We start from the raw sequence: 14,297 nt of genomic DNA, 5'->3' as shown, positions 1-14,297 counted from the left end.
TGATTAAGTTTGGGAAAGCCTAAATACGGTTGTGTAACCAAGTCAGCTGCCAATGTCTTTGTGGGCCCATCAGAGATTCAGAATCCAACCTTAAGTTTCCCCTACTGTTTTTTGTTCTTTGATTCAGTTTTTGTCCATCTCTCAAGGGACGCTCTGCAGCAGCAGCAGTCTGAGTATCAGCACTGATGAAATTTAAATAACAAACAGTTCTGATCTTGTATGAACTTCAAATGCAAGTTAAGGCATAGCTAGATCTCTGGGGAAACAAAGAGCAGTTTGTTCTGACAGAACTGGAGATACAGGCACAAGGCCCTTACAGCACAGCTGCGGCTGTGACCAAGCTCTAATTCTTCCCTGCCACCCTCAGGATTGCTCTGATGCCATTCAGCTGCACATTCTCCAAGCTAAGTACCTCACCTGCTGGGAAAGGCTTCCATGAGAACCAGTCTCTTCTACTCCTGTAAGTTTCCAGTTACAGATTTTTTTTTTACAGAAGCTTTTGCCTATTTTCTTTAAGCTGGAGTCTTTTTGCCCAGTCACTCCAGTACCATGGTGAAGCAATCATAGGACATATTTACACTGAACTGCAGTAAACTTCAAACAAATATACAATTAGAAAATACACAGCACGCTATAGCAAACCCCAGGTTGAACATAAAATGATACCTCTTAGCTTGAATCTTCCATCTCAAATACTAAATTCTACTGGTTTAGCTGTACCTTTAAGGGCGCTCTCCCATCATGCCCTATCAGCCTTAGAAATCCGGCTGTGTCAGCTGCAACTTCATAGTACTCAGATACTCTGCCAGGCTACTTGAGTTGCTACATCATTCATCAAGCAAGTCTCTAACTTTTTAATTGTAGGGGTTTGCTTTTTTCCCAAATTTACAGGTATTAAGACATGCTCAAGTTAATGGCAACTCAGTTTAACTTTGCTGAAACAATAATTTGAGTGTTTTTTCAGTTTTACCTGAATAACAAGGTGAAAAAAGACAGGAAAAAAAATAAAAGGGAGATTATATCTAAGTTAGCTCTATAATTAGCATAAAGACTAGTCATGAATAAGTTGTAGCATTTGGATGGTTTTTGTTTTTCAGAGACATTAGTTTAACAGGAAAAGTATACCTAGCAGTGAGCTGTTCTGTGCTTAGGTGTAGGTTCATACTTGAAACAGTAATGAATCTTGTTTCTTTATTCAACATGCACCAAACAAATAGATTTAAATGCATTTATTCTCTCTGATTTTTATGCATACCACAAATTGCAAATATAGTATAAAATAGATTCTCCCCTGTAAGAAAATCTGGTTCCTGTTATGACAAAAATATAGTATTAAAGATTTGTTTTAAAAATATCAACTTTGTAAAATGTTAAGTAAAAAACTACCATTAGTGGTTGGTTTCTGTATTGAGCCAAATATCCATTAGAAGCCTACAAGAACCTAAAGGGGAAAAGTCTTATTCTTGTGGCTTATCTCCAGGTACAGTGAGAAATAGTTGCTGTTACAGGTGCATGAAAAAGCAGCTCATTTCTCTCATCTGTTGGGCAAGCATTAAAGGATCTTTAATGCAAAAAGTGAAAGTAGCTCTAATTCTCACTGTAGTCCAGAGCACAAAATTTGCTCATTAGCTTAATAAAATTGGTAGGTCGACCTTTTGATTTGAGTCATGTTAGAAAGATAAATACAATTTAGTACAATCTGGAACTCTACTTAAAACTTTTAAATAAAATGTTGCATTAAGAAGCTGCTACAAGAAGTAATGCAGCATTGTTTCAAAGACTTGTTTCCTACAAGCATCACCAGAGAAGCAATGCTGACTTTTCTGCATCCATTCTGAAAACTTACTTTTCTTATACTTAAGGTCAAGTTAACATTTTCCGTGCTGTTTTAAGTACCGGAACATTTCATAGAAGCACCTTATCTAGAATTTGGAAACTCATTCCTTGTGCCACCTACAATTTAATCTGCAGTAAACTGAAAAACCTTGGCTTGAACAAACAAACTGTAAACCAAGTTGTTTCGACATGCTTTAGAAAATCTGTAGATGCATAGATGTAGCTCCATCCTTCCACTTGTTAACATGGTCTGCAATAACAGTTCTGCAGAGTGGACACGTTTTTTCTCTATTAAACCATAAAGAGATGCATTCTTCACAAAATGTGTGCTGTAATGAAAAGAATGAGAACTTAGAGCTTCTAAGCTCTTCCATTTATAAGATGGTATATTATCTGCATAGCCTGATTTCTAAAAACAATCAGAAGACGTACACTCACTAATCTAACTTCATGTTGGTTTGTTTACCAGTTGGTTAAAGTATTTTTAAGTTTGCAAAAAATAATTCTGATAGTGTGTATTACCTGGCAGATAAGCAGAATAGGCTTCTGAAATTCAGCTTGGCAGATTGAACAAATGTCATCCGATTCAGAACACTGTCTCTTGCTAGCTGTCACCCCATAGTGCTGTAAAACAAGGGATTTTCAGCAGATGTTAGTTTCTAGGGAGAGAAAAAAGCCAAAACAAAACACACAAATACCAGGACAGAAAGGAATTGGGAATAAGGGCTGCTGTGTCAGGAAAACTATTCGCTCCTTACCCAATGAGATGTTGCTGTGGTTTTTAATAGTTGTCTTGGGGCCTAAAGCTTATCTGCTCCTACATACCATGCTGTCTAGTTAGTATCTTCCCCTGATCACAGTTACTGGATAAACAGCAGGTTTATTTTAACAGTGTCCTCTGAGCAAAATGCTGTGGTAAGTTCCAATATGATCAAGATAGCACTTAGGAAATGAGGAGTGCTTTATTGTTCTTTTAATTCAATGAAACTGTGCTCCAAAACCTTCTATGCATTTTACTACATGAATAGCAGGCTCTAAACAATATGTCTACTACAGAGAAAGATTATCTAGAAACTTAGAATTGTAACAAGTTACTTGCATGTCAGTTATTTTGGCAAGCTTCAATTATCACTGTATTTCAAGCATAAAGCTGTCTGCATCCAACCAAAGTTTATTCCAGTTAAAAAGCAGGAAGAGGGACAAAAAGGGTATGTTATTTCACATACGTTTATCTGATGAGACATGCAGAATAGATGTGGGGGCTAGGGGGTGTTGTTCGGATGACCATCTAATCGCGCAGTCAAGGAATTCAGACTGTAAAATGGGAGAATGACTATACGGAGGGGGTTTACTTTTAAAATACAGTTGTCTATTGCTAAAACAATAGAAAGTAATACAGGAATGAGGTTATTTAAAGAAGTGTTTTCATGTAAATTGGGTTTATTGTTTTGTCATAAGAGAATTCGGTACTCACTGGTCGTGTAAAAAATATCCGTAAGACCTGCCTGAAGTTTCTTAATTGTCCAAAAAAGCTCAAAAGCTGAAATGAGAAAGAAAACTTGAGTTACATGTAGTATTTTTCTCTGTGAACTAAAAAGCTTTGAAGCTTTTGTGCAGATTCTAACATTACAAGTCTTGCTGCTAGTTTGATGCTGGCAGAAACATAAGCAAAGCTATAGTTCAGACTGACCCTATTTAATTGCTTAATATGTAAACAAACTAAGAATTTAGCCTGCAGGTTTTTTTCCCAGTAGGTGTCTGCTCTTCAAAAGAAAAATAGTGTTGATGTTCTAAAAGGAAGCATGCAAGTGCAAATATATAAGCATTACTGTCATCTACACAATAGTCTTCAGACTTGTAATTAAGATACCTTAGCATTATGAAGCATTTTTCATGTTCAAAGCCAAACCTGTGCCAAGTCTGGTTACATTTGGGGCAGATTAGCTCTCTGGGGAAGTAGACAGCCAGTATGAACACTCATGTTTGACTTCTTTAGCATCACAACAGGTCAATATAGCAGAAAGAAAAATCTAGTTTCCTGGAAAATGTTGATTCTTTTAGCCATGAATTTTCCCTTTATTTTTGCAGGCTCTTTTCCTCAATACCTGGTAACAGTCTGATCAGTGTCTGATGTGAGGGGACCTATAGTAACAGTGTTATTTGCTACGCTATTAAATCCATTCCCAGAACAGGTGCAGGAAAAAGATGACTTGGTTTCCTGAGCCAGTTTTCCTATCAGTTTTGGAAGGCTGTATCACTTAAACTGAAGCATTGACTTGCAAATCAGTTCAAATACAGGGGAACTTCCAGAAATGTGGTAGTTCATGCATCTCTAACCCTCTGTGATAATTACTGCAAAATACTTTGAGAGGAATATAAAGCTCACGTACTTTTAGGATGAGGTAGAGAAGGCCCAGCAATATCCCAAGAGTCCATCCTAGTACACTGTCCAGCTCCCCATAGCCAATAAGATAACGGAACCAAACTGGTATGGGGACAAACATACGGTAATACTGGCAGAGTTCTTCTAACAGCATGTACCAGTAGCCCTAAGAAAGACATGCAAAGGAATCACTCAAGATTTAAAACACAAAGGATTTTTAAAATAGAGAAGAGATGCATTGTTATTGTTTGGAGTAACTTCCTGTTATTATCTTGAAACAACTAAATATGGAGCATGAAAAAGAATTAAGACCAGATGATAAGTCTCACCACAATTGTACAAACATGACTGTTGAACTGCAGAAAATCAAATTAATAGGCTAAAATAGGATGGCTTGTCAGATGCCTTCCTACTTTGCAATACTATCAGACTTAATTACATAAGCATTAAGAAAAAAAAAAGTTACATGAAAAAGGAAAATAAGACAAATTCAGTCCTGTGGATCAGCTTTTCATTAGCGGAGTTGTGTCCTGCATTCAGGATTAAAACATGAGAGTAAGGCCCATTCTTTTATTAACAGATATAAATTACAGACTGTTTTCCTGTAAATATTAGTTCATGCCTCTGTAAGAATCCTTATCTTGAGATGATTAACTCCTATATAGGATGGGATGATAAGAAAATTGGGGGGTCAGAAAAGAAGCATAGGGTAGCTGGATGGAACAGGTAAAGAGAGTTCAGTGACAGCCTAAAAATTACTGAATAACAACTCCAAAGCACAGGTGTCCTGCATAGGGCTCTGTGTGTGTGCATGTATAATCACAGCTATTTAGCTTAGCTCTCACCTTACTTCCTTACATTTGTCTTTAAAACTGTATTTATACCTGACAAGAAGTGCTCTTTCTACAGTGTACACTGGATAATGCCACAGTTTGCCACTATTGATCAGATTCCTTCTTTAATCTAGACAACGACAGTTTAGGTCACAGTTTGTGTAATGGAATTTTCAATAACTATTTTTTAGATGTTATATCAGTAGCTGTAGGAAAAACCCCTAGATATGTTGATTGTAAATCAGTATTTAGAGAAATCAATTGTACCTGAGAAAAACTTGTTCTGGTACATTTTGCCAGAGAAAAACCTACCAAAACATCCTGTTCAAATGCCGCCACATACAAACTGTACTTGTTAATCTCTATATATTTTTTCTTTTTTTTTTTTTTTTTTTACCAGTACTAGCATTTGGCATTTTGACATAGAATTTAATTGCTTTTACCTCTCTCAGGAAGCAGATAAAAATAAATACCCTACCAACCAGTGTAGGCTCCTGTGAAAATGATTAAACTTCACTAGTTTGAGGAATTAAGCTATGAATCAAATTAATTGATCTGACACAACTATTGCTTAATTTATTAACAAGAAGAAAATTCAGAATTATTTTTGAAGAGACAGAAAACCAGTTGTTTTCATGCACAGATCTTAACGTCTTCCCACATCAGTTACTGTCAAGCACATAAAAAATTTACTGTGCTTCAGCTGCTGCAACTGCCTCTCCACACACTCTTACACTGCAGCAAATAAAAGGTTTCCACATTGCCCCCCACTTAGAGACAGAAATAAACCCATTTATCCGATGACATAATACAAGCAGTTGTTTCGGATCAGACTGTAAACCTTCCTTAGCACCAAGCAGGGAAGAACCTGAAATCCACAGGGTTTTCTTGCCCACAGTGTAGTGGTGGATTATATACAGACCTTTAATTAAAAAGACTTTTCTCTGGGTAGCTTTTAGTAATTAGCTAATTTTACCTTAAAAGAATCTTCATAAGGAAGCAAAAATACAGCTTGTTTCCTTACCTTGGATTTAAAGGACATCATAAAAGAAGGCACCAAGAGAATAATGCACTTGAAGCCCATGAAGAGGAATTTCAGAATAAAGTCTGTGACTCCCACAATCCAGAGTACCTCCCAGAAGTTCATAAAATCCACAGTAGGGTTTAAGAAGATTAAGCTACAAGAGAAGTATCAGAAGTTACTGGAACACACTATTTAGAAGAAAGCAAAACCAGAGATTATCCCAGCAGGTTTAATTATAAAAGAAAACCTGGTTTACACAGAGGAAAAATATTTGCTAATAGAATGAACTCTTTATTGTAAATTGTCATTCATGATATCTGACAACCTTTCAACTTTTGAACCTTCTTTCCTTCATCACAACCCCCATCCTCTAGAGATTAGGTTGCTTTCTCACTGTAGCAATACAGCCTCTGGCTGATTTACAGCCAAGACTCTAGTTACAGAATAGTAAGGGGAAAAAAATAACTTGGAGGCATAAGCTCCACAGAGCCCCAGAATGCCATATTCAGTATTGCAAAGGCAAGGTTGCAGGGTCAAAGCTGGGAATAAACCCAGGTACATTCCCCATGGTATAGTTGCGTATGGGGTCTAGCAAATTCCAGCATACTGTTTTTAAGGACAGCACCTGTTCAGCTTGGCAGAAGAGGAGGAATGGAGATTAACTGTGGCATTGGTTTCTCCTTCATTTTAAAGAAAAACAGCAGCAGCCCAGATAAAATGTTCCCAGTTAATATTTGAGTAGTTTATGATGTGAGACATTCCTTTACTTACCTGTAATACAGTGACTGAGAATGAAACGTGTAATACAAGAGGAGGGATGATCCAGTTAAGTATACTAGTAACCAAGCACATTGCAACTTGGAGCACCGTTCCTGTAAGGTAATTGTAAAGACACATTACAGTCCTTACCTCAGTATCAGTGTCTTAGATGTATCTCCAAAGCACTAAGTCTGTTGCACCTGAACAGTTACTACTAGAGGATTTTCTCTCTAGTGGGTTTAGGCCAAATAAAATAGAAGTCAGTGGAAAGGTAAAGCAGTTATTTTAGTTTTCAATGTAATGATTTATATGTGTATCAAGTTTTTTCTAAAAACACGACCAAAACCCACTCCACTCTGAAGAAACAACAGATTTTTCTTTGGGAGTGAACAGAGACAGCTGAAAGCTTTAACTCTCAACTGCTGTTTGATTCCACAAATATATTTAGGAAGTTCTTCCGTGAATTCAAAAAAACTTTCATCAATTGAAGTGATTTCAATATTCAAAGTCAGAGGAGGGAAAAAACCCTCTTTTTGAATTTTGCAAACCTTACTTATCTGAGCAGCTCTACACTGTGAGAAGCATTGAGATTTAACTTCCATCTTGAACCCTTGACACCTAATATTCTTAGGTAAATTAACCAGTATCTCCACTCACATTTCTTTCAAAAATTGATGGATAAAGGTCTTGGTTAACTTACAGAATTTTGTTGTATAGGGTGATACTTACTCTTAGAAAAACCTGATTTACTATGCTTTTGTTTGCATACACATAAGTTGTTAGCAGCCCAATTCCAAGAGAAATGCCTATTAAGAAAAAAGGGTCAGTTATACACAAAAAAAAAAAAGAAAAAAAAATACTGAACTGGGTTATAAAACCAGCCACTTATAATACATCTTTGTAATTACAATTAATAGCTCAGACTGTCAAGCTAGAATAATTATGCACGTTGTACATATGCCAGCAAAGGAAACAGAAGCCACTGAAATGTAGTTAGTAAATCTCTCTTTCTGATAAAGCAAATAAAAATAAAGCTAAAAATAAATTGAATTATATTTCAGGCATGGTTATTAGTATATCTCTTGGGGGGGAGGGTCTGTTCCCTCAGACCTTATTTTGTTATACTCTACCAATTATGTGCTGCATGACCAATTTGACACACAGAATCAAGATATACGGCAGACTTTTGTGCAGCCACTGGAGCAGGTATCTGAGCTCCGAGAGGGAGCTGCTGCTGTGCTCCTCTGAGTCTGGAGTGGAATCATCGAGCCCTCCTGCTTCGCCGTGGGCATGTCTATGGGTGCGACTATGGGAACCTGGCCTTGAATGCTGGGAATTCGCATTTTCTCTGGCTTCTCCCACAGCAGAGTTCAGCTGTATGCGAATGTCTCCGCTATGATGGCACGAGCTCTCTCCTGACAACCTCGCTGCGTGGGTGCTCTGAGGAGATGAAGAGTCATCGCCACTCCCTTGGATATTGTGGAGATGACTGCAGTTTGGTTGCATGGTGGGATTTTTTTTCTGGTACAGATTCTTGCTATTTTGTCTCCTAAAGTGGGATATTAAAAGTCACAGCTGAAGGAAGAGAGAATGAGTTCAGGGAAAAAAACAAAGCAAACAACAGCCCAACAAAACAGAAACCCCAACATAAATACAATAGTGATTGTCTGCATGAAGTAAAGATCCTGAAAGCTGGTGTGCTGGGTTTGCACCCTGTCTCCACGGGGCAACTTTCTGTGTGCCATATAAAATGATTTCCTTTTTCTCACGTGCAGATTTTCTAGCCTGGCTGCCTTAGCAGAATTTAAAGTTGCTTCAATGCAAATCAGAAGAGCAAAAGCTGCTGAACAGCAGACCAGCACTAGCTTGTACAAAAGAGATCTTAGAAGTGCTGCATAATTTCACAAAAATAGTAACAGTAACAGGCCAGAGAAGGAGCAAACAGCGATGGGAAGGAAGCAAAGAGTACATTTACATGTGCCCATAAAATAGTAAGCATTTGTTCAGACAAGTCTAGTCAAAAGCCAGAGCATGCTCAAAATTGAGGGCCATTATGAGATTAATGAGATTATCCTGTCTGGGTAAGTGAGCAGAACCAGGTTAGTCCATTTTGTAAGAAGCATTTAAAAGAGCCTGGACCATATGGTCTAGGTGAAAAGACTTGTAGCCCACAAGCCATAAGCTAACAGCAAGACCACCCAAATGAGGTCCTAGTTATCTTTCCTTTGGCTTCTTTCTGTTGTCTTCCTGGGCACTTTTTCACTGTGTGAAAAGTGTGTCAGTCTTAACATCGGTCAAATAGCGTTAGATCTACATCTCTGGACTGGTTTGACATCAAAGTAATGATTTTGCAGAATGCTTTGAAGCGGGATTTAGCACAATACTTGTAACTACTGAATAATATTACTGGGAAACATTGGGAATTTTGTTACAATCCTTTTTCTGTGATTCAGACTCTTTCAGATTCCTCTCCAAAATTATTTTTTTCCAAAGCTCAGTGTACATAAACAGCTAGTTTCACTGGGGATACAGAAAGGTTAAAGCAAAATTGGTTTTGTGCTGCAAAAAGTTCTTAATATATTTGCACAAACCTAGAATTCTTTAGCCTTTAAAGGGAGGATTTTATTAGAAGAGTGAATGGCATTAATTTAAATAATATATGAATACAGGAACTTTACTACCATTTAGAAGTGCAGCTGCTACTACTTTATTTTTGTTGGCCAAAGATTACATCATACTTAAGTCCAGCCAAAAGTCATGTTCTGTCATTTTATGCACATGAATAAAGCCAGTAAACTGGAGATAGTATTGACTTGTGTGAGCAGTATTACTAAGTGTGTCTGCAGGATCAGGCCACGAATGCTGTTTTTAAAAGGAGGGGAATTAAATCTCTCATTAGCAGCCTTCAGTTAGTGTTTTAGGGTCTGCTTCTGCAAAACCTTGACAGTTCGGTGTTAAGTGAGCGATCCCATTGTTCGAGTATCTCAGCTTCCCTTGGCACCCTGCCTAACAAACTTTCAAATAACTAAGTTAATAAACAGGATTTCAAAGTGTAAGAAACCCGCACACAGCTTCCAGGATTCCTCCCCCTCACCTAGTTAGATGAAATAAGGTCTTTGAAAAAAAGGCTCTTTTCCTCCAACGTTCCCCGTTTCTTCCTGGGCCGCCGTCTCCCACCGCACCCGGACGGAGTCTCTTCCCCTGGGCCGCGGCGGCCTCGTCCCCTCCCCTCACAGGGCCGCGCCGCCGCCGGATCCCGTCGCCACTGTCCCGTGAGAGCGTGTGCCACTGAGGGAGCGCCGAGGGTCCCCGCCGGCCTCCACGGAAGCCACGGCGCAGGGAAGGGGTGACGCTGGTGGCGCATCCCCGCTTCCCCCCCGCCCGTCCCAGGTTCTGAAGGGGAGCGGCCGCCGGCAGCCCTTTTCCCGCCCTCCCCTGCAAGGGCCCGGCGGCGGTACCTCATCAGGCGGCCGGCGCCCCCCGGCCGGCGCCGCTGCCTAGGCCCCGACCGCCCGTCGTCTTCATCGCTGCCGCTGAGGCCGAGTGGGTGGGACAGGGAGCGGCGGGGGGAGGAAGAGGAGGAGCCGTGTGGGGAGGAGGAGGAAGGCCTCGGGCTGCGTGTTGCTCTGGCAACGAGCGGCCGCGGGTCGTCGAGGCCTTCGCCCCCTGAGGGAAGGGGGAGGGGGGGGGCCGTGATGGGAGCTCGCCTCAGGGACGGGGACGGGCCGCGGTTCGGGCCCGCCAAATGGGGGGTGGGGGGCACTGGTTAAGTGCGGTTTAAAGCCTCAATTAGAATTAATCTGGGAAAGCAATAATAATGAAGGAAATTAAGAAATTATGCCAATATATATATGTACTGCAGTATCGTTACTTCTTGGTGGTGATTAGTGCTCGCTGCAGGGATGTCCTGCTGTCTGGAAATTGGTTTTGCCGCCAAGGAAACCTGAGGAAAATGCTGCCCTAGTTAATGCTGCTGTAGCTCTTAGAAGAAGCTTAAAATTAAATAGATACAGGTTTTTCTTTCAAAATATGCTCTTGAATAAATTAGTTTGCATCCAGAAAGGGCATCTGTTTTCCTTGGCTCAGATATTTTTCTAAAAGTGTTTAGGTATGCAGCTCACGCTGAGACTGGTGCCTAATATCTGAGCAGTTCTGAAAATCAGTCCTGCATTGTTTCCAATTAAGCCAGCAATACTGTTTGATCTCAGAATTTTAAATACAGAAATGCTGCGGGGTCAGTAACCCCGGGAGAGGGAAAGGATGGGCACTTGGACACCAGAGCTCATGAGGTGAAGAGCTGAGTGGCCTGGTATTTAGTAACGCATACCAGCTAACACTAAACCTTCTCTTTTATAGTTGAGGAAGAAGCTGAAAACACTGGGCACATCTCTGTTTTTGTTGGAGGTAGGTTTTAAGGAAGCATCTGCAATAATTTGGTCTACTTTTATGATGTTTTGGGAGTCTGTGTCTAGAATTTATTGACTGGAAATTTCAGGCTTCATATCCTCTGCATTTCACTTGGGCTGTGGCTGATGTACTGGAAGAAGCTTAGGCTAGTTACTGCAGATACACTTCAGTATTAAACCCGCAATCCTCCTGTTCCTATAGGCCCTCTGAACTCAGAAGGCCTAATTTGTGTAGTACTTCTGCTCAGTTATCGCAATACTACTCAGTAGCAGCACCAATGCAGATTTCAGATGCTCAGCTGGAAGCACTCTTAAGAATTACATGGCTATATCCCCATCCTTCCAAGGATAACCCAAAACTGTTGTGTTTGACTTATGCTATGCCATATTGTTCATTCTTTTACTCTTTGCTCAGTTAGTCTTTTGCGTAGTGTTTAAATTATGAAGGACAATGTGAAAAATCTTAATTTGATTCTCAAATCAGGAAAAGCGATGATAAATCTTTTTAAATAGAATTTTATGGTTGGAAATTATGCTTGCCTTCTGTACATCACTTGGAAGTGTATAAATATAAAAGCCTCGTTCAGCTGTTTCTTTTTTGTAATTATAAAATGCATTAAAGTACAAATGTAGTTTTAAATCAAAGTTGGTTTTAAGCTGTTTCTCATTGTTGCATGCACTGGAAATATGAAATTAATTCATGGCAGCTTATTAATCAATAATGTTTGCTCATGCAGGTCACTTGCTGATTTATCTCCAATTCACAGTTCATTAGAAGGTATGTAACTCCTCAGTGATGTTGTTATTTAACAGGTATGTTTTCATGATGCTATTAGTGACCTCTGGATTTACCAACTCCTGACACAAGAAAGATTTCAGATACTCTTAACATAAAATTGGAAATCTTTTCCCATGGGTATTGCACACATTAGGTCATGTAATACCTAGTAATAAATTTACTAATCTGTATTTTGGAGTCTCCTCCAAAGATGCCCATAAATTTCATACAGAGCTGAATCCGTATCCAACCCTGTTTTCAGGTGTATATATACCTATATATATAGATAGATACAATCTTCATCTTTTGTTCTTCCTAATAAACTGTAATATCACTATTTTTCATCAGGTGTGGAAGGAACCAGTCCTTTAAAATTAGATGCACAGTATACATCTATGGTGAAATTTAAAGGAACTGCTCTCAGATACATGGAAAGGAATTGTAGCTAATGATATGATAAAAAATTGTTGTATTTCAAGAGCCTGTAAAATAGCAGAATGTCCTGAATATTCAAAGGCTTTAATGGTTGTCTGCATTCTACACAAAATGTTACTCGAGTATGGAAGAGTTTTGCAAAATTAGAGAGGGTTTAGTTTAAATTGAAGGATTTTAAAGTCTTGCCAAGAGGCTCAAATGACTTTTAAAATTGGAATGCTTTCTGAGCTATGAATGCTCAATCTTTTTAAGACTAGCTCCCGCAATTGTACCACCTTTACTTCAGTTTGAATTTTGAGCACATGAAAGCAGCTCTTGTTCTCCCATACTTAAGGCACTGAATAAAATAATAGAGACCAGTTTTGAAAACTCATCACTGGAGCCACGGCAGAGGAGCCTGAATTCTGCTGTTGAACTCTGGTCATGTAAGCTGCATCAGGCAGACTTGCAAAGAATTGGAACCAGATATTTTTGAAATGCAATGACATCATCTTGTTCCCTGAGGTTTCCAGAAATCTTACTCGCTCTCTGTGTACAGCAGCGTGCTCGTTTCTGTTAAGTCATTCTAAACTGAGAGTAGTTCCTTCCACTGAAATGAGGTCATATAATTGTTTTAAAACTGGTGAATTAGATCCTTGAGTCTTAGGTTTTGTGTATAGATAGAGCCTTGAATGAAAATGAGATAGTGGAGCCACAAAAGGCAGTTGTAATTTTTGCTCGCTTCACAGGAGGGTGCTCAGCCTCTGTGTTTATCCGCAAGGAAGAGCGGTTCCCATGGTCATTAGAAAGAAGTGGAGAAGCTGTTTTCTGAACTGGTCTATTCTTGTAGCGACGTTGAAGGCTCTGTTAAATGCAATTACTCAAAAAATACTCAGCTGTTAAAGAATTCTAGGTGTGCATTAATTGCTGTTGTAAGACCATTATAAAGGTATTTAGGTCAGAGATGTACTGTAATGATCATCCACTGTGTAAGATGCTGGTATTCTCTAGTGGGTGTGCCTAAAGGTGCCAGAGTTTTTAATAGAATCTTTGAAGTTTCTCAAAATTATTTTTTTTCCAATCTAATGTGTTAATCTCAATGTGTGAATTGTGTGAATCCTTCTATTGAATAATGACTTCTCCTGTGTGTAAAAACCTAGCCCGAGTGGACTGACTGGGAAGGGGTGGATGGGTTTGTTAATTTATATTTGATCTGTAGTACCTGCTTATAGTTATGTCCTTAATTATTCTTTATTTTCTGTGGTAAATAGTAATATATTTTAGGTTCAAAAACCAAATTAATGTTCTACCATAACTAATGAAATTGAAGTGTTTAAAAGTTATATTTGTTTATTAATTTGGGTTAGTGTTTAATAGTCTTCTACTCATAAAATAAAAAGTCTTTCTTTGTAATTATTAAGATTGTCTTCCATAAAATGTTTTGTTCGACTGATTGATTATAACCTGAATAAATGGTGAGAGAAAGAATCTTCTCATTAGTTACCACTGTATGTGTAAGAAAAATGTTGGTTTGAGTGGCTGAAAATTGACTACCTTTCTGTTTACCTTCTTAGAGGTCTTGGATGTTGTTGTCTGGTCAGGTTCTAGGGAGCAAGTTAGTGCTTTCTGTCTGAAAACAGTTTGCTAAGCCTTTGTCTTGTACAAGGTCAAAATATTCTGGCCCTCTGAATGCATATCCATTTCAAGTGCTAAGGAAAACCAATTGTATTTAAAAAGCATTACCATTGTAGATGGATTTCCAGATATTTCCTTTCAGAACCTTCAGAATAAATACAAACACAGAAATAGAGCAGGCAAAACCTTGTTTGTTGTGTTGTATGGGATTTGTCCCATTAACGTCAGC

The 14,297-nt window shown here is 38.9% G+C and overlaps 1 protein-coding gene and 1 long non-coding RNA gene across 4 annotated transcripts; one reads left to right on the top strand and one right to left on the bottom strand.

Moving 5' to 3' along the window:
- Window positions 1–1,177: 1,177 nt before the first annotated feature.
- On the bottom strand, window positions 1,178–10,406 carry RNFT1 (ring finger protein, transmembrane 1). 3 transcript variants are annotated; one of them, XM_030472878.1, is made up of 10 exons: window positions 10,294–10,405; window positions 9,930–10,100; window positions 7,966–8,384; window positions 7,565–7,641; window positions 6,848–6,948; window positions 6,077–6,230; window positions 4,227–4,385; window positions 3,311–3,376; window positions 2,359–2,460; window positions 1,178–2,165 (listed from the first exon to the last, which is right to left on the bottom strand). In XM_030472878.1, exons 1-10 carry the CDS (start codon window positions 10,296–10,298, stop codon window positions 2,031–2,033), a joined length of 1,389 nt encoding a protein of 462 aa, XP_030328738.1. In that variant the 5' UTR covers window positions 10,299–10,405; the 3' UTR covers window positions 1,178–2,030. The 3 variants fall into 3 exon arrangements, with proteins under 3 accessions (XP_030328738.1, XP_030328739.1, XP_030328740.1); XM_030472879.1 differs by lacking the exon at window positions 9,930–10,100 and having other exon boundaries at window positions 10,294–10,406; XM_030472880.1 differs by lacking the exon at window positions 9,930–10,100 and having other exon boundaries at window positions 7,966–8,410; window positions 10,294–10,396.
- Window positions 10,407–10,432: 26 nt separating this feature from the next.
- LOC115602098 lies at window positions 10,433–13,925 on the top strand. The gene is made up of 3 exons (XR_003989601.1): window positions 10,433–11,239; window positions 11,979–12,019; window positions 13,183–13,925. It is a non-coding gene; the product is annotated as an uncharacterized LOC115602098 (long non-coding RNA).
- Window positions 13,926–14,297: the final 372 nt, after the last annotated feature.

The sequence above is a fragment of the Strigops habroptila genome, assembly GCF_004027225.2.
Source record: "Strigops habroptila isolate Jane chromosome 13 unlocalized genomic scaffold, bStrHab1.2.pri S16, whole genome shotgun sequence".
Lineage (NCBI taxonomy): Eukaryota > Metazoa > Chordata > Aves > Psittaciformes > Psittacidae > Strigops > Strigops habroptila.
This window is presented reverse-complemented; position numbering and strand designations above follow the sequence as displayed.